The sequence below is a fragment of the Sturnira hondurensis genome, unplaced genomic scaffold, assembly GCF_014824575.4.
Source record: "Sturnira hondurensis isolate 20B ecotype Veracruz unplaced genomic scaffold, ASM1482457v3 Scaffold0023817, whole genome shotgun sequence".
In the NCBI taxonomy this organism is placed as follows: domain Eukaryota; kingdom Metazoa; phylum Chordata; class Mammalia; order Chiroptera; family Phyllostomidae; genus Sturnira; species Sturnira hondurensis.
This window is the reverse complement of record NW_028096448.1, coordinates 6,812,467-6,839,779: the sequence shown is the minus strand read 5'-3', so window position 1 is coordinate 6,839,779 and position 27,313 is coordinate 6,812,467. Positions and strand designations below refer to the sequence as shown.

Here is a 27,313-nt window from a genome sequence, read left to right as displayed (position 1 = left end):
CTTCCAAACCGGAGACAGAGGTATCAGTCCCTAAGGCATTCGCTCACCTCCCAAACAGGCGAGGGGCACAGCACACGGCAAGAAGGAGGGTCTGCACCCCTGCCAAGCTGCTTTGTGCGAAGCTGTCACCCGAAATCAGCCGCAGCCCCTACAGTAACCCCCGGAGCCGCGTGCGCCTCACCTCTGAGCGCGTGAGAGACTGTGCGCGCCGCCCCCGGCCGCGGGCACCTCTCCGGAGCCGCGCGCCGCGCGCACAAGACTGCAGGATCCGCGCAGCGAACCGCAGCCTTTTCTCGGCCGCCACCGCCGCCACCGCTTCCGCCCCTGTGACGGCGTGACCCGGAGTGGGAGGAGCCGGCGGGAGCGGGGTGGAGTAGGGTCCCCGCCTTCTCCTTCGCCGCTGCACTCGCCCCGCCTTGGCCATTTCCGCCGCTGAGCTAGCACGAGCTCCTAAGGAGGGGGCGGGGTCTGGACGCGCGTGGAGGGTGGAACCAGGGGCAGGAACTGAGGCGGGGCATCCAAGGAGGGGGCTGGTGAGGGGCGAGGACTAAGGCGGGCCACCTGGGGAGGGGCGGGGTCTGGCCCTCGGTGAAGGGGTGGGCCACGGGGGCGGAGCGCGGATGGAGGCGGGGGAAGCGGCCCATTACCTACCCGTCCCCGGTTCGAACTGGGCAGCAAAGCAGCGGGAGGCACGGGAGATACTTTTCCCCGGCCGTAGAGACCGCGCAGGTGATTGGAATGATTTGCGAGGTGTGATCTTGTGATGGGATTCCGGAATCGGGCAGCCTAACAACGGTGAACAGCCGAGTAATTCGCGTCCTGAAATAGAGTTCAGGGAGCAGAGTGCCATCTGGGAATAACCAGGTCGGGCACCGAATGACCTTTGAGACTCCATGGTTAAATGAAACAAAAACATTTATATGTATTAGTGATTGTTAAGAGAAGTGCGTGACAGCGTAGTGCACTAGTCGCCGCGTAGGGGCAGAGAAGGGGGCCACCTGGAGTGCTTTAAATATTGTCTTCCTCCATACTGGTTACAAAGGTGTATGTCTGTGTAAAAATTCACTGAGCCGTACTCTTAAAAAATTTGTGCTCTTCAGGGAAGTTATTCTTAAATTTAGCAAAATTTAAAAATAAATATAAAGCAGAAGCTTTTTTTGAAAAGAAAAGGTGGGGGTTCCACCCGCGGAGGACTTCAGCGACCAAACTGCCGTGTCTTCTATTCCGTGTATGGGTACCAATGCTAGTGAAACTTTCCTTTCTGGTGCTTATAGTTTAACACTTTTATCTTGGTTTAGAATGAAGCTTTTATTTTTCCAGAAGAGGTCATGGGTGAATTAAGAAATTGTTAGAACATCTCAGAAGTGACTAAGTTATATTCGTGGTAAGTTAATTTCAAGTTTGCATGAGACAGATAGAATTGTAGAATACAGGTTGCCCTGCCTCTGTGGTAAAATTATGCTTCCCCTTTGTTTTAAGTAGAGAGGTGCTTAATGAAGTCTTAAGCCCACCATTCCCCAAATTTCAGTTAGATATAAAGATGGGGAGAAGCAACTCTCTTTTGCTTTTCTGTACCCAGTATCATCTGGTACTTCCCCCTAACCTCTTAAGAAAACTGAGTCACCTCCTGACATTATCAAGGCCTTGCAAAAGTAATTTATGAATAAATGTTTGCTGAGACGTGAATTTATATTTACAAATCCTTAAATCTTAAGCACACCAAAGCCAAAGTTTGCAATAAAGGTAATTTTTCCTGGAATACCTGCTTTTTATGCATTGTTTGCTATTCTCGTGGATAAATCATTAAATTAGAAGCACTAGTAACATACTGGTATAATCCAAACTACCATATGGAAAGTTTATGAATAAAAAAGCAAGACAGTGATTAACTTCAGACTGAAAAAGTTGTACGACAAAGGAACATTAATTATAGAACGCTATGTGGCTTGTGAATAGTATTTACCAAGTCACAACAGTGTACTCCACATATTTAATAAAAAATCCACTATGTCTCTATTAAAAGGATAGGAAAAATGAGAAGAGGGTGTGAGTGTGTTTGTGTGTATGTGTGTTGGGAAGTTGAAAGATGGCTAAATGCTTATTTTCTCTACAAGTTACTTAGAAATGAAAAATCAAGAAGATACAAAAATAAGCTTGTTCTTTTGAGATAGAGTTAGATTTGAAGACAAGCTAAAAAAGTTAAAGATGGTTGCCTCTGTTACACAAATGGGAATTGCTATTTTTGTGACTGTGGAAGTCTTTGTATTGTGTGCATTATAACAGTGATTACAAAAATAAGAAGTAAACATTGAAAGAAAACTTTAAAATTAAGAGTAACTGAGATGCTAGAAAAAAATTCTAAGTTTATGGAAGTTATAAAGTGTGAAATTCCTGTTTGCTTTTTCTCCTTTATTTTAGCTTAAATCCTTTTACTCTAATGTTAAGATATAACTCAATTTATTTAAAGATCTTTCCTTACAGGAACTAGTATAAAGGACACATGGACAACAACTAAGGGGGGTGGAAATGGGAGGGAGATGGGGAGCACTGGGGGTGGGGGCTGGGATGGGAGTAAAAGACAGAAAACTGTACTTGAACAACATTTAAATTTAAAAAAAAGATCTTTCCTAATGTGTAATAAGAGGGTGCCCCTACTGTCAAACTCACTGAAAAGTAATTTTTGTATGACTTTTCTGGGATGTTGAAATATATTCTTAAAAGCCATATTGCTGAGGATAATGGTTTTTATTTCATTCCTCGATGGAATTGCAGTGCCCTTAAATGTCAACTTTGCAAGTATTTTCTGCCCAAGTATTGGAGACATCTGCTTGTGAGGCAAAGACATTTACAAAACAATGGATGATACAAAAACTTCACTTACTGTTAAAGAGTATCCCGATGCTGAGGTGCAGAAAAACCGAGTACTAACTCTGGAGGAATGGCAAGAAAAGTGGGTGGACCACAAAATTGCGTTTCATCAAGAACAAGGACACCAGTAAGAAACATTTGATCTATAACAGAGAAATGCTTTATCAGAAACTGACTTTGGAGATAGAAATAACAGTAACATTTGACACATTTTAAGATGCACATTTTTGTTTTTTTCTTATTTCAGCATTTCTGACATCATATTGCATCTGTGGCATGTTCCCTCTTTCTGTGGAGTATAAATAATTGTGTGACTTACAATTGAAAGCACCTTAGATTCATGAATTGGGAAATCCCCTATAGCATCTGTGTATTGGCCACACATGTTTATACGTAGAACAGGTGTTCAAGTGACATTAATGCTTATATATCTTTACACTGAAAAGTGGTGTTGTTTTGACTTTGTTTTCAAACAGTAAGTGTTGTTAAACATTCAAATGTTGAAGTGTTATCTGTATGGTGAAAGAAGGGAAGGTGAAAGAAATTAGCAAATGAGCCAAGCTATTGAGCCACATACTAGTAGCAGTAGTAGGCTTCGAAGCAGCAATAATAAATCATGGGCCAGTACTAAGTAAAGTGATCATGTCAGATGTTCCCTGTTCCAGGCAGCCACCCTCCTTCCCAGGGTACATTATTATTATTATTATTATTATTATTATTATTATTGCACGTGCACACTGAGTGGTAGTTGGGGCATCATCCCAGAATTGTTGTATGGGTTATCCCTGTTATGTGGATGGCCTGAGGAGAGCCACATCCCTACAAAGGAATTAACTACCAAGAATTAACAACTTTTCAGAGCTCCTTCTGAGCCCTGAGTACACATTTAGAGAGCTTACTATAAAATGAGTGTGGAAAAACTCAGTACATCCAAAGACTCTCCTTAGATATACATCTCTCTCACACACACACATACATACATGTATATATTTGGGAGATTAACAAAGAATTTTTAAAACATATCAACCAAGGAACAATTTTTTTATTTTTAATTACCAATCAGGAAAGACCTAGATTTGAGTCAGATTAACCATTCACTAGCTATGTTACTGAGCAAGTTACTTAACCTTTTGTTTCTTCCTATGTCAAGTGGAGATTATAATAAATAATGTTATCTACTGTATAAAGTTGTTGGGAATAGTAAGTGAGATAATGCATGAAAAGTACTTAGCATTATGCAATTGTTGTCCTTTCCTCTGTGCATTGGCTAATTAAAACAAAAACCTTTTTTTGTTTGTTTGTTTCCAGGCTATTAAAGAAGCATTTGGATAATTTCCTTAAAGGAGAGAGTGGACTGAGAGTATTTTTTCCTCTTTGTGGAAAAGCAGTTGAGATGACATGGTATGAGCAGATAAGCATTCATACATTTTCTTGCCTTTTGTGTCTTTCTTTTTGATGTATTTTATTGATTATGCTATTACAGTTGTCCCAATTTTCCCCTTTTACCTCCCTCCACCCAGTATCCCTATTCTCTCCAGGAGTCCCCCCCTTAGTTCATGTCCAAGTTGTTGGTTTAATTCCTGGCTTCATCCTCTCCATTTTTGGTTCCCTGTGGATTTTTCTTTAGTTCACTTAGTATAAACTTTATTTCTTCCCTTATGTTTTTGCTACGATCAGTGAGTTCTTTGAGCATCCTGATAACCAGTATTTTTAACTCTGTATCTGATAGGTTGGTTATCTCCATTTTGTTTAGTTTCTTTTCTGAGGTTTTGTTCTGTTTTTTCATTTGGGCCGTATTTCTTTGTCTCCTCATTTTGGCAGCCTCCTTGTGTTTGTTTCTGTGTATTAGGTAGAGCTGCTTTGACTCCCTGTCTTAGAAAAGACTCCTGTAAATTGTGTGGGGCCGAACCTTAGGTAATTGCTATGGTGGGACCACCCACTTCACTGCTTTGTGGCCCTGGGTTGGGGGAAGGCTTGGAGAGAGGACAATGCCACTGCCTGGCTTCTGGAGGTTTGTCTGGCGTGCATCCCATTTCTAGTCACTTCACCCACTTTCCATATGCGACTGGTGCCCTTATAGCTGTTGCTTTGGTGGTGAATCCCAGAGTGGGTAGCTTTGTATACGTTTTAAGTCCGTGTAGGTCCTTTAAATGGCCCTTCTGAAAATCTGTCATTTTCTTCCACCACCCAACTCCCACTGATTTTTACACTCAGAAGTTATAGGGATTTATCTTCCCAGGGCTAGGACCCTGGGCTCTGGGGTCTGGTCTGGGGCAAAGATCGCTGGCTCCCAAAGTATCCCTCCCAATTTTTATCCACCATGCGTGAGTGTGGGAACTCAGGTTCTGCCACTGCCACCTCTCCGTGCCATACCATGTCTCTGCACCTCTCTGCCCGTCTCCGTGACTCCACTCCCCCACCTGTCTGGATGAATGTGACTTCTTTAAATCCTTCATTGTCGGATTTCCATACAGCTCGATTTTCTGGCAGTTCTGGTTATTTGTTTTGAGATATAGTTGTAATTCTCTCAGTGGTTGCATGAAGAGGCACAGCTTGTCCTCCTACACCTCCATCTTGACCAGAAGTCCACTTTCTTGTCTTGATGGAAGGTGCTTATAGCTGAGATCACGTGTGAAATGGCTTACGTTTTAGTGTGGCCATGAAATTGAGAACATTTAAACCATTTAATTAGACTTTACCCTAACCAACTGACTGAAGTAGAAGAAAGGATTACTTTGAAAACTACCTGTAAGAAAAACACTAATTCATTAAATAGATTGTCTCATTGCCATGCCATGAGTGCTAATAACAATCTAACTGTAGCGGAGATGTTGAGACAAGATTAAGAAATAGAATGATGAGACAACCAATTAAATGTGATTGTTAAATATTTTGGGTTGAAAGTCATTAATAATAAAAAATACCAGAGCTGAACTATTATATATATGCAATTATATATAATACATGTAAGTTATTGTTTTTTAAGTTATTTGAAAATTTTTCATTTATGTAACTAATTTGTATATTGAGGTCTATACAGATATCACATGTGAATAAACTGTGAGTTGAGGCCCAACAGCATTAAAATGAAATGTTTAAGACATTTCCTTAGGTTCTTTTTTAAGGGCAATATATTCCAGTATTATCCAGCTTATACCACTTTATAGTAGGCCATTTCATTTTTCCATGTGTTGAATGGAAATAAAAATTCATGCATCTGGCTTAGACTCTTTTGTTTATATTTTGTAACTTTATTAAGTGTATGAAGAATATAAAAATATTCCATGTATGGTAACTTACAAGCTTCCTAGGGAATATGAAAGATAGGTTATTCATATGCATATTCAAGAACTATGAACAGTTCATGCTCTGACCACATGGAAGTGTGTAGCCCTGAGTGGGTGATAGGTGTAGTTGCATTAGCTCTACCTCTTGTTTTAAAAATGCAAATTTCATTCCAAGTTTATTGATATCATAGGGAATAATTTGAGCATGATGTGAATTTTACGTTTGCTTAGTCTGTAAGAAACATGAGAGGAAAGCAAATGATTTTGCCTGTGGGACTAAGCTGTGTATGAATAGACAAAACAAACACAGGCACACACCTCCAGCCTCTCCCGGGTGCCTCAGTTCACCCCGTGTGCTGTAAGTCACTCCCATCCACAGCCAGAGTTAGGACTTAGATTTGATTTCCAATAATCTTCTGTCCATCACTTCACACTAACTTGAAAGCTGCAGCCCTTCCAACACCCAGCTCTATAAGCAGACATCTGGTGCCATGTTGTAGTACTTATATATCATATAACCATTTAACGTGTAAAAACTTTGACACCATCTTTTAGGTTCCTCTCTTTTTCCTTTTAATGTGCCACTGACAATTTTTTTCTTAAATAATTTTTACCCAATTTATTTCTAAATTTTATTCAATTGTATATTATTGGGAAAATCCTGATTCACAGAGATAAGGTGTGGCAAATGTGTAACAGCTTGTTTAAAACATTATTTTTAAATTAAAGTATAATTCTGGGGGGAAGAGGGGGAAGCAACTGTCTATCAACACTTGTTTTCAGAATGAGACGGGAGCATCCTTCCTTTGCTATGTGCTTTGTGTTTGATGCCATCTTCCTGGGTTAGAACCAGGCAACTCAGCACAAAGCCTTGAGTGTGAATTGCTGGAATCAAAACATCTCTGATCACTTTGTTTCATTTTCTTCTTCTTTTTAAAAATAGGGATGGGAGGGAGGTGGCTGTGCCCCAAAAGGGAGGGTGTCTGCACTAAGGATTTAGAAATGCTTGGAAAGCTGGTAACGTCATCATCAGAAACTGCTTTTAGCTGTACTCCTGACATTATAGATGAGTAACAAAAGGAGGAAACAGATTCCTGAAATTAAGCCATCCTATTTTAATTTGTTACTTTTTCAGTTTCCTATGTGTCTTAAAATTGTTATTGTGGAATCATTTTCTAGCAAAGTATCTTTGTCAAACAGAATATTGGCCTTCTGGGAGCTGAAGTCAGTCAACTTTTTGATGTATTTAAGTGGACTTTGGTGAACGTGTAGTTCTACTGTATATCCTTGCAGATCGTTTTTTTTTTTTTTTTCAAAACACCCAAAGGAGCCTGACTGGTGTGGCTCAGTTGGTTGGGCATCATCCCACAGAGTAAAAGGTCACCTGTTCGATTCCCGGTCAGGGCACATGCCTGGGTTTTAGGGTTCAGTCCTCAGTCAGGGTGTGTGCAAGAGGCAACCAATTGATGTTTCTGTCTCACATTGATGTTTCTCTCTCACATCAGTGTTTTGCTCTGTCTCTTTCTTCCTCCCTTCCACTCTCAAAAAATAAATAAAATCTTTTTTGAAAATAAAATAAATGAATAACAATAAAACACCCAAAGAAAATCCACTCTCCAGATTTTAAAACTCACTTTTGGGGTAAAGAGTTAAGGGTCCAAAGGTTATAACAGTTCTTGAGGTCAGAGGGAGCTAGCCTGGCACCTGGACTCTGCCCCTCCTCAGCTGAGAGATTCCAGCAGGGAACGTACAATACTGCGCAGGGGAGGGGGTCGGGTTGGGTTATTAAGATACAGACCTCTGTACTTTAACAAATGGTGGTGGGGGAGGGGTGCCTGCAGAAAACAAAGTCACTGTTACCTGTTTTGAAGTAAATCTAAAACTTGAAAAAATTGCTCATTCAGTAAAAATGGGGTAGAATTTGATTATCCCTAGCTGCAAGGGGCTGGTTCCACTGAGAAGTGAACAGGGGGAACTCAAAACTTTGAAAACACTGGGGAAAGGGAAAACTGGCTTTAATTGGCAAATGTTCCCGTGGAGCTTTGTTTTTGCTGGGATGTGTTACATTGTGTGTACACATGTGAACCAGAGTCTTCGTGAGTTTATAAAGTTCAGAAAAGATGGCTGATAAAATCTTTGTTTCTGCAATCTTAATAAAAGCCCACTGGAACTCTTAATTAATTAAGGTGTAATCAACATGTATTATGTTAGTTGCAGGTGTACAACATAATGATTTGATGTTTGTAGGTACTGCAAAATAATCACAATAAGTCTTGTTAAGATCCATCATAATGCATAGTTACAAAATTTTTTCTCATGATGAGAATTTTTTAATTCAGTAATTTTTAAATACAGGATAAGGAAAAGTAGGCTTACAGTTGTAAATATGTGAGACACAATTTATTTTTGTCTTATTATGAACAATATTATTTTCCAAACTGCAAACCCACTCTTGCCCCGCCCTGTATGTGTTACAGATTACTGCCCGTAGCCCCCATGCTGTACATCACACCCCCACGACTGCCTTATTTTGTAACTGCCAGCTTGTACTTTTTGCCCCTCTTCACCCATTTTGCCCACCCCCAGTTCCAGCCTCTGGCAGCCATCAATATGTTCTCTGTATCTTCGAGTTTATTTGTTTGGTTGGTTTTTTTTAGATTCCACATATAAATGAGATCAAAAGGTCTTTGTCTTTCTTTTCTAAGTTATTTTGATTAGAATAATACCCTCAAGGTTCATCCTGGTCATCATTAACGGCAACATTCTGTTCTTTTACGGCTGAATGATATCCTGTTACGACAAAGTTTTTAATGTTGTGCCCCAACCCTTATTTTCTCCGGAGCCTCATTTGTTGCATGATTTTTCACAGTGCAGTGATTTTTAGGTTGGCAGACGTTGCATTACAGCAGAACCAACTGTATGTGTTCATTAAATTTTCCATAAAGTCAACACTGGGCCAAGGTATTCTGTGCCACTGGTAGTGTTTTCTCTGGAGTCCAAGAAAATGTGTGAATTCTGTGATTGTAGAGCTTACCTGGAAAGTACTAGTTATTTGTGTATAGTAATTAAATAAATTTCTGCATAGTGTGTACTGTAAGTAGATGAAAATTATAAGATTTTTATAAAAATCGATGCCAGTGTTCTAGAGCCGCATGCTCCAATACCGTGGCTACTGTCCACATGTGTCTATTTGAATTGAAACTAAATCACATTTGCCACATCTCAGATACCCAACAGCCAGTGTGGTTGGTGGCTGCTGGTGTGGACGGCGTGGGTGTAGACACTCCGTCATTGCCGAAGGCTGTAATGGACAGAGCTGATTTAGGGAACTCAAAAAGCATTTCTAATCCATGGGATGCTTTTAAATTAAAAACTCTTCTAATCAAACTCATTTGTAATAAATGAACATTTTAAGGCATCATTTTCCAAACTTTAAAATTTTGGCTAAAGTCATATAAATCAACTTTTTAGAATTCCACATAACATAAAGTTTGAAAATATAGAGATTCACTTTCTGCGGATCTACATATTCTATGAAACCAAAGAACCTGAATTCATATAAATCCTTTAAAGTTAAGAAAAATATATGCTTATTGGGGCATGTCCTTTTATTTGGCACTGTATTTGAAATAAAAATTTAACTATAAATATATGGTTATGCAGGTTCGCCGATCGAGGACACAGTGTAATTGGAGTAGAAATCAGTGAACTTGGGATCCGGGAATTTTTTACAGAGCAGAATCTTTCTTACACAGAAGAGCTAATCGTGGCAATTCCTGGAGCCAAAGTATTCAAGGTTTGTTTTGTTTGGGGTAAATAATTATTTCCATACCCCCACCAAAAGTATTTTTTAGCATGGGTGAGGATACTGGGCAAGTGTATATAAGATTCATCTAGACATTAAATGATGTAAGGAACTAGGACTTAAAAAGATACATGGATAGCTAGGTATAGAAACATACAGGGTCTGACGCAAATAGCACCACATTGTTTATCACAAAATCTTTATTACAGAACCATAAGCGTGTAATTCTGTAACGTAACAATATCACACTTAAGCACACCATATGCCATTGTAGGTGAAATGCTCAAATTAAAACTATAAATTACTACAGCCATATTTTTACTCCTCCAACCACACTGAAGCAGGTGTCACTTCTGCCAGACCCTGTATATAAAACCTGAGGTCAAGGCCTTTCTGGGCTCATGTTTTTGGTTTGGGTTTGTGTAATTTTTTTAAATTTATAAATCAGCATTTCTGAAAACCTGTCTTGCGCCACACCCTGTGGGAAACACTGAAGAAGTAACACAGTTCCTGCCCTAAAGAATCCCTTAGCTTATGAGAGAAAAGAGAAATGCAGAGGAAGCTGTTTGTCATACACAGAGCTAAGTATAATGGCACAGGGTATTAAGGGAACAGACAGGAAAATGAGCTAACCCAGCCTGGGGGAGCTTCCTGAAGCATGGTGACTGGTTGGGCTGGGCCAGGCAGGAGTTCAGGTTCACAGTTTCAGATGCCCTGGGAGGCTGGTACTTCAGTCTGTGCAGCAAGGTTTCAAGTGGTAACATGACACTGCCAGATTTTCTTTTGAGCCAAAAGACCCTTGTGGCCTCCAGGGCTGTAAATTTGAAGGGAAGGAACTTCCTGGCGCAGAGACCAGATGGGAGGCTGTGAGCAGTGGTCTAGGAAAGAGATCTTGAAGGGATATAGGTGCTTAGGGGAGCAGAGGTAGGTTAAAGTAATGTTTAGAATGCCAAGCTGGGAGAATTTAGTGATTAACTGAGAGATCAAGGCGATACTGAGTTCACCTTTCTATCTTAGGTTGAATGGCAGAGATTAAAGCAAGTTGAAAACAAGCAGAGAAAATTAGTTTTGTTCTAGAGATGAGTTTAAGAGACTACAGAACGACAAAGGTGTAGCCGGCAAAAGGTTTTATGTCTCCGAAGCATGGGGCAGCACTTGGGCCAGAAACACTAGATTTGGGAGTCGTCGTCCTATGACCAGAATGATCCAGTGGAACTGCCTCACCAGCTTGGGGTAATAGTGTAGGGATGGTAAAGACCACCCAAACATGGATAAGCAGAGGGGGTCAGCCACTTGTATTTGGCAGGGGCTCAAAGACAGGAGGGAGAGTAGGAAAGCTTTATAGTGAAGAACACAAAGGCTTCAATTATGCCCTGATTGGAGGCTGTTGGCCTGGGAAAAACAGAATGGGGCTAACTAAAGGAGGGCATGCTCTGTGATGGGTTTGGGGTTTATATTTGACTTTCTCTGGTTGGTGTTGAGTAGGAGGAATGAAATTAGGGAGGCTGGCATGCATTTCCCAGAAAGGAAAATGCATGATTGGCTTTCCTGGCTCATTGCCACAGAGCCATTGGGTCCAAGTTCTCTTGTCTTACATGGTCTGGCCGTTGTGTGTTTGTATACTCAGTCCTTTGCAAAATACTGTCTTTTCTAAGTATTGAAATTAATTGATCAAGTCATTACAAAGCTTAATAGTACTTTATTTTACAGCTTTCTCCTACCCTGTTCACAGTCATCTAAGAATCCCAGGAGATTACTCAGCCCAAAGAAGCTAGTCCTGTTTCCAGTCTCCTTGGAGCAATGGTTCTCAGCCCTAGCGGCACATTTGAAATCACCTGTGGATCCTTTTTTCTTTTTTAATTTTTAATTGATTTTTATTTTTCAACTACATTTGACATAGATTATTATATTAGTTTCAGGGGTAAAACCCAGTGATTAGATATTATGTAACTTACTAAGTGATCATCCTAATAAGTCTTGCCATCTGAAACCAAAATAGTTGTTAAAATATCATCGACTGTATTCCCTGTGTTGTACTTTATAATCCCATGACTATTCTGTACTTCTTAACCAATTTTTACTTCTTAATCCCTTCACTATTTTCATCCATCCCCCCCAACCCTCCTCTTGTTTGGCAACTATCAAAATGTTCTCTGTATCTGTGAGTCTGTTTCTGTTCTACTTGTTCATGTACTTTGTTTCTTAGATTCAATTTGTGGTAGATGTGTATTTATTGCCATTTTATTGCTCATATATTTTTTCCTTCTTATTTTGAACATATTCTCACAATTTTATTGTCACATAATAAAACAAAAAATTAAGCTAGAACTGGATCACTTGTCCCTTTCTCTTCTTATCTCCTCCCGGTTCAAAATGCTTGCATCTCTTAATAGCCAGGATTCTCTTAGACCTGCTGTTGCGCTCAACGCATTCAAGCCTCAGCAAAATCTTCTTTGTAATTTTAGCCTTTTTCTGGAAAATCAGCTTAATCTGCCTCTGTAACCACTTTGCTTCCTGTCATAATGCTGCTTCCCCTGTACATACAGAGAATCCTTGCCCTTCTTGTACTGTGTTGCTTTGTAGGGTTGATGCCAGCCATACTTCTTACAGAAAGTCCAGCAGGTTTCGGGAACATTCACCATGTTTTCGAGAGCACTAACAGCATGGAAAGTTTCCCTTCTTCTTAAAGAGCTATTTTTTTTTTAATCTAGGAAACTCTTTATCTATCTTTGAATTCTAAATGATGGCTTTGCTGGGTAGAGTAATCTCAGTTGTAAGTCTTTTCATCAGTTAGGATATTTCTTGCCAATCTCTTCTGGCCTTCAAAGTTTCTTTGAGAAATCAGCTGACATTCTTATGGCAGCTCCCTTGTAGGTAACCAGTTGCTTTTCTAGTGCTGCTTTTAGGATTCTCTCTTTGTCTTTAGCCCTTGGCATTTTAATTATGATGTGCCTTGGTGTGGGCCTCTTTGGGTTCAACTTATCTGAAACTCTCTGTGCTTCCTGTACTTGTGTGTCTGTTTCCTTCACCAGCTTAGGAAAGTTTCCCATTATTATTTTTTTCAAATAGGTTTTCAATTTCTTGCTCTCTCTCTTCCAGCACCCACATTATGCAAATGTTGGAATGTTTTAAGTTGTCCCAAAGGCTTCTTATACTATGCTCACTTTTTGGATTTGTGGTTTTTTTTTTTTTTGCTTCCTTATATTCTAAATTGCTGACTTGATTCTCTGCTTCATCTATTCTACTGTTGATTCCCTGTAAATTATTCTTCATTTCAGTTAGTGTAGCCTTCATTTCTGACTGGTCCTTTTTAATGCTGTTGAGGTTCTCACTAATTTCTTTGAGCATCTTTATAACCAGTGTTTTTAACTTTGCATCTGATAGATTACTTGTCTCCATTTTGTTTAGTTCTTTTTCTGGAGTTTTGTACTGTTTCATTTGGGATATGTTTCTTTGTTTTCTAATTTTGGCTGCCTCCCTGTGTTTTTTTCTATGTATTAGCTAGAGTCACTATGTCTCCCAGGCTTGGTAGCATGGCCTAATGTAATAGGTGTTCTGTAGAGTCCAGTAGTGCAGCCTTCTTGAGCACTCAAGCTGGGCACTTGAGGTGCCCCCCAATGGAGCTGTGTATGCCTTCCTGTTGTAGTTGAGACTTGATAGCTATTGGTTATATCAGTGGGAGAGCTTTACCTCCAGGTTGATCAGCTGCAAAGACTGCCTGTGACCACCGATCTCTGACCAACATGGAGGATCAACCATGACCTCTGACCAACATGGGGAAGGTGCCCACCCCACAGAGCAGGACTTACTTTCACAGGGCTCTGGTGTCTGCTTAGATTACCCTTTAAGCGTGCTGCTTGTGGAGGTGGTTAGGTGGTAGTGTTTCGATGTGGTCTGAAGCTATCCCTGGGTGTGTTGACTATAGGACCTCCAGTGAGGTGCAGGCCAAATTCAGCAGCCACCTGTGTTCTTTCCAGGGTCACTGGGCACGAGCTGCAGAGCAATCTGCTGACAGCTGCTACTTGTGCTGGACTTGAAGGTACACAGACAAGGCCAAGCTATGTACCAAGGCTGGCGGCTGGTAGTGCCTGGCCTGGGGCCACATGGTGAGAGATAGGTGCATGCTGAAAATCAGATGCTACTCATTTGTGACATTTTAGGAAAATTTGAAGCATGAGCCAAGACAGGCCATTCAGATGGAAAAGCCAGTGGAAATAGCTTGGGTGGGCCTGAAAATAGACTGGGGAAGGGTGTCAGGGAATCACCAGGGCAGGGCAAACCCTGAGCCAGGTTGGTGGAGACTCAGCTATGGTGCCTTCCTGCCAGCTCTGTGGGGAAGGGCTCAGAAAAGGAACAATGGCCTCTGCCAGCATTTCTGTCTGGGAGAAAGCTGCCCATACCCAGCTCTCACCCTGATGCTAGACAATTCAGTTTCTTTGTGCATATCTCTGTTATCTTTCAAGCTGCTGCTCCAGCACTGGAGCTCAGAAGGATTGAGTCAGAGTAAGTCCATGTGTAGGCCCTTTAAAGAAGAACTGTCTGGGAATCCAGAAAGCTTCTGTCTCTCTCAGTCTCAATGCCCCCTGGTTCTCACAACCAGATGTTATGGGGACTTCACTTCCTGGCTCTGGAATCCTGGGCTGGGGGACCTGGTATGAAGCTGGGACCTCTCACTTCTCAGGTGAGACCTCTGCCACCGATATATCCCTCCTAGTTTTTATCCATCACACATGGGTATGGAAACAGCCCATTCTTCATCTCTGCCCCTCCCACCAATTTCAGTGTGGCTTCATCTTTAATTCTCTAGTTTTAGGACTTCTGTTCAGCTAGATTTAAGGCATCCTGAATGATGATTATTCTGTAGTTTAATTGTAATTTTGATGTGGTGTAGAAGGAGGTGAGTACCATATTAACCTATGTTGCCATCTTGCCCAGAAGTTCCTCACCTATAGATCTCGCAAAGTTCCCTGAGTCTCTATATCAGAGTCTCTAGGGGGTGGGGCTGGCATCGGTATTATTTAAAGTTCCTCAGTGATTCCAGTCTGCAACCAAAGTTAAAATTCACTATCTGTTCTCCCTGCCTCTAAGCCCAGCCCTCTCTGGGCTGCTCCCAGAGTACCTCCAAACCAGTTGTCAAAGACCTCCCTTCTTCTGTTTGTAAACCTCTGTTGGTGTCTCATTTCAGAATGAAATCTAACAGTTTACGTCCTGATGTGCCTTTGCTAACTTGCCCTTCACCCCACCCCCACCCCACCCCACCCCACCTCTCAGACTTCTCGTATCCCTGGACGTGGTAGAGTCCATGTCTTGGTACTCCTCCAGCCCAACCCCTGTAATCTCAGCAGATGCTTCAACACTCTTTCAAAGGTCGCCTCTTCTTCAGCCTGTCCCCAGGCAGTTCCCTATTTTGTCCTCTGGCGCACAACCAGAACAGTACAGGCCGTTCTGCAGTGCAGTGTTTCTTTGTACCCATGTGCCTCTCCGTTCTACCAGGCCGTCCCCACTGTGGTCAGAGACCATGTCAAATTCACACCCACTCTCTAGAACCAGGGCAATCCTGTCTACGAGGTGCTCAGAATATAAATGCTCATTAGATGAATGAATGAAGAGAGCGGGGATGTCAACCCAACTGCACTTTTCATGAATAACTTCTAACACCTGTGACCTTTCTCTGTCAGCCTGCCTGGTATTGATTGACCTGTGTACTTATCTTTAGCAGAGTCTAAATCAGGACTTTATGAGTTAAATAAGTTAAACATTTTAGTAAGATAATGAAGTTAACCTCTCTATTATTTTGCTCTTTAAGTTGATCAAAAAGAACAGGTTTAAAAAACTGCAGTGCCATTTAAATATTTTTCAGTAAAAAAATTATTTTCAGTAAAATTATACTCTTGATATTTCATTATGCATTCTTTCTTCATCACCTTTGCCCCTCTTTTCTTTCCTTGACTACTCAAGTATCTTCTAATTAAGTAGAATTTTTTTTCTTGAATTTTTTCCTTACAGAGTTCTTCAGGGAACATCTCGTTGTACTGTTGCAACCTTTTTGATCTTCCCAGGTAGGACTGAAGACTACCTGTGCACTTGTAAAAACTTGAGTGCTTGCTAGCAGTGTTGGGGTGAGGGGCATGCCTTTCCTCCCTCCCATCAACTTGTAGTAGCGTCCAAAAAGCCTTGATTCGAGTCTGTTCTGCAGTTATTTTTACTGCAGGTTACATGTCTGACAAAAAATTCAGAGGCCTGCAGTAATTGAACATGTTCTCCCTCCCAATATCTTTGTCCTTGATAACTTCCAAGCTATGGAAAACATTATTATGACCCTAGGCAGGTAAGGAAAAGGAAGCAAGAGCAAAACAAATGTCACCTTCACCTGGTGAAGTACCAGCATGCACCATGGGGAACACTGTGTGTCTTGTTAAGAATTTGATTATTCTGCCCTGACTGTTATGGCTTGGTTGGTTGGGCGCCAGACCACAGCAAAAGGTCACTGGTTTGATTCCCCATTACGGCACATGCCTGGGTTGTGGGCTTGGTCCCCAGTTGGGGCCCATGCGAGAGGCAACCAATCAGTGTTTCTCACATCAATGGTTCTCACCCTCTCTTCCTCCCTCCCTTACCCTCCCTTTAAAAATAAATAAAATCTTTTTTAAATTTTTATTTTTCTTATGTAAAATGTATTTTTTTCTTTTTCTTTCTCATAGAGCAAATATTGGCAAATTTGACAGGATTTGGGATCGAGGATCCTTAGTTGCTGTTAACCCCGGGGATCGTAAACGGTTAGTAATCTGGTTTCTTTATGTTGGCTCACTCTTTCTTTCTTTCTCTCTCTGTTTGTCTTTCTATCTCCCCCCTTTCTCACTCTCTCTCTCTCTTTCCATCTTAATTTAACGCATTGTGCTTGTTCTGGATTCTGGAAAATTAGTTAGAATTTTACTGGTTTGAAGTAGCTTTTTCTATTTGGAATTAGAGGGCCTAGATCCAATATCATATTTTCTAAAAAGTATAGCATTCGGCCATAGGAACCTGGGTACAAGGCTTGTAACACCACAGTTTGGACATCACTTCCAAACTGTGTTGCCTTGGTCAAAGTACTCACCTTCCCTAAGTCTCCTTTACTACTCTGAAAATTGTAACATTTCTTCTAATACCTCCATCACCACACCCACTAATATTACCAGGTGACGCCTATTAGCTGTTTGCCATGTGTTGGGCATTGTTTGAAAACTTTATGTGGATCAACACATTTCACCCACAAAACCCTGTGAGATATATGTTCTCATGATCTCATTGTTCAAATGAGAAAACCAAGGTCAAAGACATGAAGGTACTTGTTCAAAGTTAGACAGCTAATACATGACAGAAAGATTCAGACCAGGAAGTTTGGCTTCGAAGTCCATGGTCATGATCCCCATGTTATACTATCTTACAGGGTTGTAATGGGAAGTAAAAGAAATGATATGTGTAGGAAGGGCCTTGTCAACTCAAAATCACTGTATAAAATTAGCCACTATTAAATTAGAGCTTTTGTAATGATGCTTTTTGGTGACTGTGCTTATTATATCTAGCCTTATTTGGAAATAAAATTGTAATATAAGAGAAAACATACTGAGTAAAATGGGACCACACCTATGTACTTTCCGATTCTAATATTATTCATATACTTACTTGGATTTGGCACATAAATATTGAATTATTTAGTGGTATGGAGACAGGCTCTTAACACATGGCTAAAAATGTTAGAATTCACATTAGAGAAGTTACATTTATATTTTTAAGAATGGTTTCCTAAGTAAGGTTTATTGCCAGATCTAATCTTTTAAAATGACGCCATGCTACATCTTCTTCACGTGCGTATTTCTTTGGTGATAACTTGTGCTCCCGTCTTCCCTTTTCTTTCTCTCATCAATCCTTTATCTCCGTTCTGGAATCCTCACCTTCCTCCTATGCCCAAGGCATCACTCCCAAAGGGAGCCCCCAGCCTTTTGCTTTTCTCTCTTATACTTGCTTCTGTAATGACATGTTAGTTCTCCTGTTACTTTTATTCAGTTATTCAACAAATACATATTAAGCTCCTACAATGCTCTAAATATATCCTATGCCAGATATTGGGGAAATAACTGGACACATCATACATGGTATTTGTTTGTATCATTTTTATATTGCCAACTCTGTTTTTGGCCCAGCCATGCACATCACCTTTCCAGGGTCTGATTGGCAGTTTCTGCGTGACATCGGTGTTCTTCATCCACTCAAAGATTTACCTGAGACCTCTTTGTATCCATAAAACACCATGTCTGTGTACTAAACTCAGTTCTGCTAAATGTTTGACTTTGTAGGTGTCTCCCACTCCCTGAGGAGGCTTACTGTTTTGAGGTTAGTCCCTCCCAGGGCCCTTGGGCTAAAGTCCACAAGGCAGTAGGGAGCAAACTAGAAGTCACAAAGCTTGCTATAGGGCAGAGCATGATCCTGGTGTGCCAAGGGCTAAAGCTCCTCTCTCAGAGCTGAGCAGTCCTCCCATCTCTGTCTCCCTCGCGTCCTCTCTACCTCCCTGTGTGGGTATCCTCTGTCCTCCCAGCCTGACCACTCAGCTTCCTTTGCTTGCTCCATTCTCCCACATATCTGACTTGATCACCACCCTCAGCCTCCTTTGCTCCGCCCACCACACAGCCAATAGCTCCAGCTTTCAGTGCAATGACCACAGCTAACTAGGGGCTCATGGGGTCTCTTGACTCAGTTTCCCAGTGGAGCAATCTGGTCTAACTCATTGTTCTCGACTGGGGCCAGCCCTGGCTCTTGGTCAGTCTACTGGTGGGCCCCATCCAGGCCAGGTCCCCACTCTGAACATTCAGTCAGACATGGCTAAGAAGTGGTGTCACCTGTTCCCCAAGCCACCCACTACAAAGAACTCTTCCAGCAATACTCAGTCTATGCCAAACTAGCAGAACTTAAATTTCATACTACCTTGGATTTTTACTTGTTAGTCTTGTTTCTCTCCAGCTTAATGGAGGGAAAGTGTTGTGTTTTACCCCCTTACACTTGCCCCCACCGTGAGGGCCCACTCACCCACGATGTCTGTTACACTGCAGCATCCATCCCAGGCTCCACAGTAAACCTGCTCAATCCATCTGTGAGAATGGAGTTCAAGCATCTTTCCTGAAGCAGGTGCCCGAGTCATTCTGATGCCAGCCTGGGAAGACATGTCACTGCCCCAGAGCAGGGGGAGGTGTGGTGGCCCTTTGGGAAAAACATGTTCAAAACAGAAGGCTGCTGAGTACCTAGGAGGAAGGAGCCTCTGCCCATATTACTGAGAAGTCTTCTGGTCTGAGTGGCTCATTTTGACTCCCATTTTTATTATTTCCCAGTCGAGGTAGGTGACATAATTTGTTGAACCCACTGCTGACCTTCAGAATGAGAATCGGCCTCACAGGGTTGTTAGGAGAAATAAATGCAGTAGTGCAGATGAAAGTAAATGCTGCCTTTCACCCCCCAGGCTTTGCCTTTGTAGAAAAATCTAACACATACTTTGTTGTGTGTGTTTTTTCAGTTATGCAGATATAATGCTGTCCCTAATGAGAAAAGGGTTTCAGTACCTCTTGAGTGTTGTTTCTTATGATCCAACTAAACATGCAGGTAAAGCCTTTTTGTTTTCCTAGTTGCCTTGTTTTCTGATTTAATTCTATGACATGAATAGCATTGATTTTCTCCTAATTTATCCCATAGGAAGTATACTGCTAGTACATGTACGTGAACATAAATCTAGTTTGGCTAATGGAAATGATAAACATTTTTCTATCTTCCCACTCAACGTATATTTTTCTCATATTCCAATCCCATCTTGTTCATACATAGCTCAAAACAGACAGGAGAGCGGGGGTTGGATGAGGAGGGAGAGACTTGTGCTCTGCTGCAGACCACGCGTGTCGGTGTCGCCGGTGGTGTTGCGGACGGCTGTGCGATGCCCACGGACGCACACACACACATCCTTGCAGGAGGACGGGGGACAGTGGCGTGGGGGGTCAGGGGTGTGCAGGAAAATCCAACTATTGCTGCTTTTTAATTTCTGAAATCTTATAATTTATTGATTCTATGTTTTTTAAACAATCTGTGTCTTGAATTTGTAAAAGTGATATTTTCTTCTGGACACATTTTGATGTGTTTGAACATTAAAGTGTAACATTTGTCACGGCTGAACTTTCATTTTCAGGAAAATTTGAAAACCAAGTATGTAGACTTTTAACTTGTAAAAAGTCCCTTTTTGATTTTTAATTGAGTTTTTTAAAAAGTACTGTGTTTTATGAATCAGCAGAAGCAAAAATCAAGAAAAAAATCCCATTCGATATAGCAAAAACAAAAATAAAATATCTGGGAATAAATCTAACCAAGCAGGTAAAAGACCTGTATGCAGAAAACTATACAACACTGAAGACAGAAATCAAGGAAGACACGAACAAATGGAAACATATACCGTGTTCATGGATTGGAAGAATTAACATCATCAAAATGTCCATACTACCCAAAACAATTTATAGACTCAATGCAATACCTATTAAAACACCAATGACATATTTCACAGACATAGAACAAACATGTCAAAAATTTATATGGAACCATAAATGACCCTGAATAGAAGCCACAATTTTGAGAAAGAAGAACAAAGTAGGAGGGATCACAATACCTGATATCAAACTGTATTACAAGGCCACTGTAATCAAAACAGCCTGGTACTGGCATAAAAACAGGCACATAGACCAATGGAACAGAATAGAGAACCCAGAAATAAACCCAACTCTCTACAGTCAATTAATATTCGACAAAGGGGGCAGTAACATAAAATGGGGTAAAGATAGCCTCTTCAACAAATGGTGCTGGGAGAACTGGACAGCTACATGCAAAAAAATGAAACTCGAGCACCAACTTACACCATACACCAAAATTAATTCAAGGTGGATAAAAGACTTAAATATAAGTTGTGACACCATTAAAGCCTAGAGGAGAACATTGGCAGGAAAATCTCAGATATTTGATGCAGCAACATTTTTACTGATATGTCCCCTAGAGCAAGGAATATAAAGGAAAGAATAAACAAATGGGATCTCATCAAAATAAAAAGCTTCTGCGTAGCTAAAGAAAACAGCATTAAAATAAAAAGTCAACCAACTGTATGGGAAAACATATTTGCCAATGATACCTCAGACAAAGGTTTAATCTCCAAAATGTACAAAGAACTCACACGACTTCACTCTAAGAAGACAACTAACCCAATTAAAAAATGGGGAAAGGACTTGAACAGACACTTCTGCAAGGAGGACATACAGAGGATCCAGAGACACATGAAAAGATGCTCAATATCACTAGCTATCAGAGAGATGCAAATTAAAACTACAATGAGATACCACTTTACACCGGTGAGAATGGCTATCATAAACAAAGCAATAAACAACAAATGTTGGAGAGGGTGTGGGGAAAAGGGGACTCTGGTCCACTGTTGGTGGGATTGCAGACTGGTACAACCATTATGGAAAACAGTATGGAATTTTCTCAGAAAACTAAAATTGGACTTGCCTTTTGACCCAGCAATTCCACTGCTGGGATTGTATCCTAAGAACCCTAAAACACCAATCCCAAAGAACCTATGCACCCCAATGTTCATAGCAGCACAATTTACAATAGCCAAGAGTTGGAAGCAACCTAGGTGCCCGTCAGTAAATGAATGGATCAAAAAACTATGGTACATATACACAATGGAATTTTATGCTGCAGAAAGAAAGGAGGAGTTCCTACCTTTTGCAACAGCATGGATGGAACTGGAAAGCATTATGCTGAGTGAAATAAGCCAGGTGTTGAAGGACAAACACCATATGATCTCACCTTTAGCAGGAAGCTAAACAACAAAACAAACAAGCAAGCAAAATATAACCAAAGACACTGAAATAGAGAACAGGCTGACAGTGACCAGAGGGGAGAGGGGAAGGAATTTCAGGGGAAATAGGGGAGGGATTTAGAGGAACATATATAAAGGATACATGGACAACAACTGAGAAGGGTAGAAATGGGAGGGAGGGGGGAGCAAGGGGGTGTGATGGGATGGGAGTAAAAGACAGAAAACTGTACTTGAAAAATAATTCAATAAAAAAATTGAAAAAAAGTACTGTGTTTTATAAACATTTACATATCTTAATATTTTTTGTTTTAATGAATCTTCTTAAAAATTCATTAAAATATGAGACCTAGTGTTCCCACTGGGACACTCAGATGGAAATAGAAATTGATGGAGACAGACATCAGCTCTGCTAATCTGATTTCAATTTATTCCTGAACAGCAGGCCTGTGGGTAGGGAACACAGCAAGCTCTGTCTGGGGGTGGAGCCCAGAAGAGAGAGCTCTAGCAAGGGTCAGAAGTCTCCTTTGAAGTTAACACCCTCAGGAAAGTGGGAGGGTGTGCAGAATGTGGGTGTGTGCACAAGAGGTAGAAAATCAATACCGCAGAGGACGAAGGAGACCCCAAGGGAATTTGTTAATCAGCTCCATTCTGGTTTCAGTGCTGTCAGACCCCATGACTGCTCAGCCTTCTCTTCTCTGCCAGAGACAGGCACCGACCATCGCTGTCCCCTCCCTGAGTCAGCCTTTGGGCTGAGGTGGTAGAGAGAAACCCGGGGAAGAACTGGTCACATCCCCGCCCATTTGGCTAGTCAAGTTGTACGGAGAATAAGTATGCCTAGGTCACTGGAAATAAGCCAAGAAGTGGGCCCTGAGAATTTGTTTCTCTTTAGAATTAGATCTAACTGTGTTTCTCTTTTACCTAGGCCCACCGTTTTATGTTTCAGATGCTGAAATTGAAAGATTGTTTGGTAAGTTTTGGATGTATGCTGTAACTTTTAAAACAAAGTCAACAGTTAACTGCTCTGAGCTGTTATATAACTATTACTATCTAGAGGAATCAAACTTAAAGGTCAGAAACCATTTTACTGAAGATTATTTTATCTTAGAAAAGGGACGGATCTCTCCCCCACCAGTGGGACTCGGTTGGAATGCTGTGCCATGGACTGAAAGGTCACAGGTTCAGTTCCCATCAGGGCACATACCCAGCTTGTGGGTACAGTCCCTAGTTGGGGTGTGTGCAAGAAGGCAGCCAATAGATGTTTTTCTCTCTCCCTCTCCTCTTCTTCCCCTTCCTCCCTCTCCCCCAGACTCCCCCTCTCTCTTCCTGTCTCTAAAAAAGGAAGGAAAAAAATTTCCTTGGGTAAAGATTTAAAAAAAAGAACAGACCTCTGTAATTATCCTTTTTAGTTAAATGGCATGCTTACATCGAAGCCATTTGAATTCTTCTAGAGAGATGGTATATTTATTTTGGCTCTTAGCAGTTACAAATGATGATAATTCAGAACATTTGCCTCAATGTTTTCCTATCTTTCATTAAAAGAAAAGTCTCCATTTCACAGATTTGAAAATCATTTGATGTGTTTTTAGAAGCACCCCTGATTGCGTTCTTCATAAAGCTGTGCCTTGTCACCCCATCTCCCACTCCAGGCGCGGCGTGCAGCCGTCAGTGCCTGGAACAGGTGGACATGTTCGAGGAGCGGCACAGAAGTTGGGGCATTGACTCCCTTGTTGAAAAGCTGTATCTGCTTACAGAAAAGTGAATGACACACAGTCAAAGTGAGTGGCATCGAGTGTTTGAGCTTTTGAGCAAATGAAAATTACGCTAAGGCATGAAAATATAATGGATGACCTTTGAAAAAAATTGTTCACATAGTATATCACAGAAATGTACATAACTTTCTAGGAGAAAAAACATACTAAAGTATTAAAGTCGCTACCTTTGGAAAGGAGAGTATGATTGGAGTGAAAGATTATACCTGTGTGTTTTACTTACAGATTGCAATAATTTTTTACAACCAGCATATATTACTTCTGTAATTAAAAAATAAGAGAAAGCCCTGACCACTGTGGCTCAGTTGGTTGGGTGTTGTACCACCAAGGGAAGGGTTGCCGGTTCGACTTCCTGCTGGGGCACATGCCTGGGTGGTGGGCTTGGTCCCCAATTGAGGCGCATGAGAGGCAGCCAGTGGGTGATCCTCCCACACATTGGTATTTGTCTCTCTCTCTCTGTCCTTCCCTTCCCCTCTCTCTAAAAATAAAGATAATCTTTTTAAAAACGTTTAAAAAATAGAAATGCAATGTACACAACTTAAATTAATAGAAAAACTGTCATTTTTATGAAATTTAAAAGCATTGAGGAAATGTGAGGCTCTGATAGGGTTCTAGGTAAAAGAACGTAGTCTAAGGAATTGTGTGTAATATTAGCTCTTCCTATAAACCTTCATGCTCTTCTCAAGTCCTTTTCACATTTTTCTCTTTATATAACTTTGTATGTAACAAAATCAAGAAGAAAATTTTAAAATTAATCAAACCAATATATATGCAATAAAATATTGTTCCAAATTTGTAAAAAATAAATTTAAAAAAATGTCCTTTCTGAGTTTGGCAGTTTTTTTTTAAAAAAAATCTCGTTTCAATTGCAGCCTCACGAAGCGCAGCGCACCGGAGGCGGGGCTCAGGGCCGCTCCAGCCCTTCGAGTTCAGACGCGACGCTTCTGGGTGTTTTGTCAGAAACCGTGTTCTGTTAAGTCAGACATTCCTCTCAAACCGCACTAATACCTAAATGATGTAGATTGTGTGGTTTGTGTTAAAAGGATGGCATGTGCTTATTATTAAGAAATAAGTTACTTAATTGTGTGTGTGTGCTGGGTTAAAGGGGGAAGCTTATAGACCCCGTGACTGTTGATGAAAACTGTAGATACTGTTCTTAGAAACATGTCATAAGCAGGACACACTGAGCACTTCCTTAGGGTTCAGAATTGTTGACCTCTCCACCTCTTCTGTCCCCATTCAGGACCTGCTGCCCCAGATGCTGTCTGGCACTGGTCTTATTCTGTATGTTATGATGCTGTTTTTTGGAGTGTCCCCCAGCTCATCATGGTTCTTGCTTCTCTGTGACCTGTCCCCAGTCCATGGTGTGGGCTTCCAGAAGCCGTGACTGTCTGACTCCCTTTGTCACCATTTGGACCCAGAAGGGACCGCTGAACTGAGCTGGGCTGATCTGATTCTCTTCATAGATTTTTAGAATTGGAATGAGAAAAGCAAGTTAGCCACTTAGAGGGGGTGAAACTAACAGGTGAACCCATGAGCAGTGAGGCAGCCACACTATACTCTAAAGATCCAAGAAGAGGAGTATGCTGTCTGCAGAAAGAGAGGCCAAGAGGAGGGCTGGAGAGAGCCCTGGGTATTCTCGGTTTCTGTTTTCATCCTTCCTGAAGCCCTGCTGGCTTGGAGGGAGAACACCTCGTGTTCCCATGATAGAGAACTCTGTTGTCTTTTGTTGGCTGGAGTTAGTCGCTGTAGCTTAGTAGTTAGTCTTTTACATATTATATGGCCTCATTGGGGGAACACTGATCTTTTAAAAAGTCTCACGATGGAAGATATACTATATATAAATTATTTTAGACTTTAAATTATTTAAAATAATGATATTATTTTCCAAATTTCATAGAAATACCTTTTATTCAGCCTGGTAATTTAACTAACAGATCATCTGAGCCTCTGGGCCCTGACACAGTGAGTTATGAAATGCCTTACCCAGCCTGAACAGCAGGCATGCATGCATTAGCATTTGGTGCACTCGTAATGATTTCAGTGTCAGGATGAAAAGAAAGTGTGTCATTGTCTGTTGGGGTGAATGTGGAGAGAAAAACTGTGAAGGAATACAACCAAAGCTTTAATACCTACCTCTGAGGAGCTAGAGATTTGGTTCTCTAAGGGTTAATAGAATAGGGACCACGGAAAGTCCCCTGAAAGTTGTACCTTGTGAGATACACTATCAGGTAGAAGGGGATTCCTGGGAAGAGGAACAAAGCAACAAAAATAAATCTTACCCACAGAGGAGTTCGCCCAAATAATTTTCCCATTCACGACTGTAGTGCATACCTATCATTTTAGTTTAATAACAGGGTGTGAAATACATGTGTACTTATGATGTATATGAATATATGACAATTTTAAAAATATTTTTATTTATTTTTTAGAAAGGGGAAAGGAGGGAGAAAACAGAAACATGAATGTGTGAGAGAAATACCAATCAGTTGCCTATTGTGCACCGCCAGCTGGGAACCTGGCCCACAACCCAGTCATGTGCCCTGACTGGGAATCAAACAGGTGACCATTCTGTTCACAGGCCAGCGTTCAGTCCACTGAGCCATACCAGCCAGGGCGACACACACTCTTTAAAGATCTTTTTTAAAAAGAGTTCTACTAACTACTTTTTAAAATATCAAAATTGTCTTTAACCCATCACTTCTTATCTCATGTGCTTTATTTCTTGTAAAACACTGTATCACAGATTCACTGGAGTGGCTAAGTTGATGGGGTTAGGGTAGGATTCCATATTTATAAATTAAACATTGTCACACTGCTGGTCCGTAGTAATTAATCATGTCCCAGGTTTATTTTTTGTGTGTAGCAGTAACGTGTGAACTGAAAATCTGTTACCCCTGATCACTGGTTATTAATAGAAACTTGTGTCAATCTTGGTGTTCACTCTCAACAGCAAAGAGAAGGAGCATGATGAAGGGATGTAGTTAAGAATCAAATATACCCCAAAGTGTTCTTGTTAATATTTAATAATAATAAAATAACACATTCTCACTGAAAATTTTAGAAGTACAGATAAATCTAAAAAAGAAACACAAAAGCAGCCAAGTCCTATCACCAGAGAAAATTTCCACTAAACCAGCTATGTGTCCTTCTTTTCTGTCTGCTCATGCACGTGTATGTTTTTGCAAATTTGAGATCATAATACGGATACAGTGTTGTCTCTCTCTTCCCTAGTATTTCATCGGTCCTTTCTCATGTCACTATTTATTTATTTATTTATTTATTTATTTATTTATTTATTTGAGAGAGGGGAGGGAGGGGGAAAGAGAAGGAGAGAAACACTGATGGGTTGCCCTGTGCACGCACCCCGTCCAGGACGGAACCCACAACGCAGGTGTGGGCCCTGAGCAGGAGTCAAACCAGAAACCCTTAGCTTTACAGGATGGTAGCCCACCAACTCAGCCACACCGGTCAGGGCCTCACTGTTTTTTAGCAAAAAGGTTCTTTCAAGCTGTTTCATGTTCTGTCATGTGGCATTACCATAATCATTTCATCTCTCTCCTGTTACTTAGAGTCAGCCATTGGGCAAATGTAAGTGGTTCTCATAAAGTGCTGGTTGCAGACTCCTCAGAGTGAGGACAGCCCTGCTCTGAGGAATCTGCGCCCCTAGTGGCAGAGCCTGGGCATTGATCATCACTATACA

At 41.0% G+C, this 27,313-nt stretch overlaps 2 protein-coding genes and 1 pseudogene across 4 annotated transcripts in view; 1 reads left to right on the top strand and 2 right to left on the bottom strand.

The window, feature by feature from the left end:
- The window catches only part of KDM1B (lysine demethylase 1B), a 51,699-nt gene extending 51,362 nt beyond the window's left edge, over positions 1-337 (bottom strand). For 2 of the 3 annotated variants that reach the window (XM_037037995.1, XM_037037998.1), the window contains exon 1: positions 182-337. The gene's annotated coding sequence lies outside the window, so the exon portion shown is untranslated. Of the gene's footprint in view, positions 1-47; positions 155-181 lie in introns of those variants that run through there. The other variant, XM_037037996.1, reaches the window with a different exon arrangement.
- A 299-nt stretch (positions 338-636) lies between these two features.
- Positions 637-23,744, top strand: TPMT (thiopurine S-methyltransferase). The gene is made up of 10 exons (XM_037038003.1): positions 637-729; positions 1,299-1,384; positions 2,773-2,995; positions 4,177-4,269; positions 9,819-9,951; positions 15,967-16,019; positions 16,662-16,736; positions 19,505-19,590; positions 22,764-22,808; positions 23,488-23,744. Exons 3-10 carry the CDS (start codon positions 2,856-2,858, stop codon positions 23,598-23,600), a joined length of 738 nt encoding a protein of 245 aa, XP_036893898.1. The 5' UTR covers positions 637-729; positions 1,299-1,384; positions 2,773-2,855; the 3' UTR covers positions 23,601-23,744.
- On the bottom strand, positions 12,262-12,625 carry LOC118981271 (60S ribosomal protein L36a-like; annotated as a pseudogene).
- Positions 23,745-27,313: the final 3,569 nt, after the last annotated feature.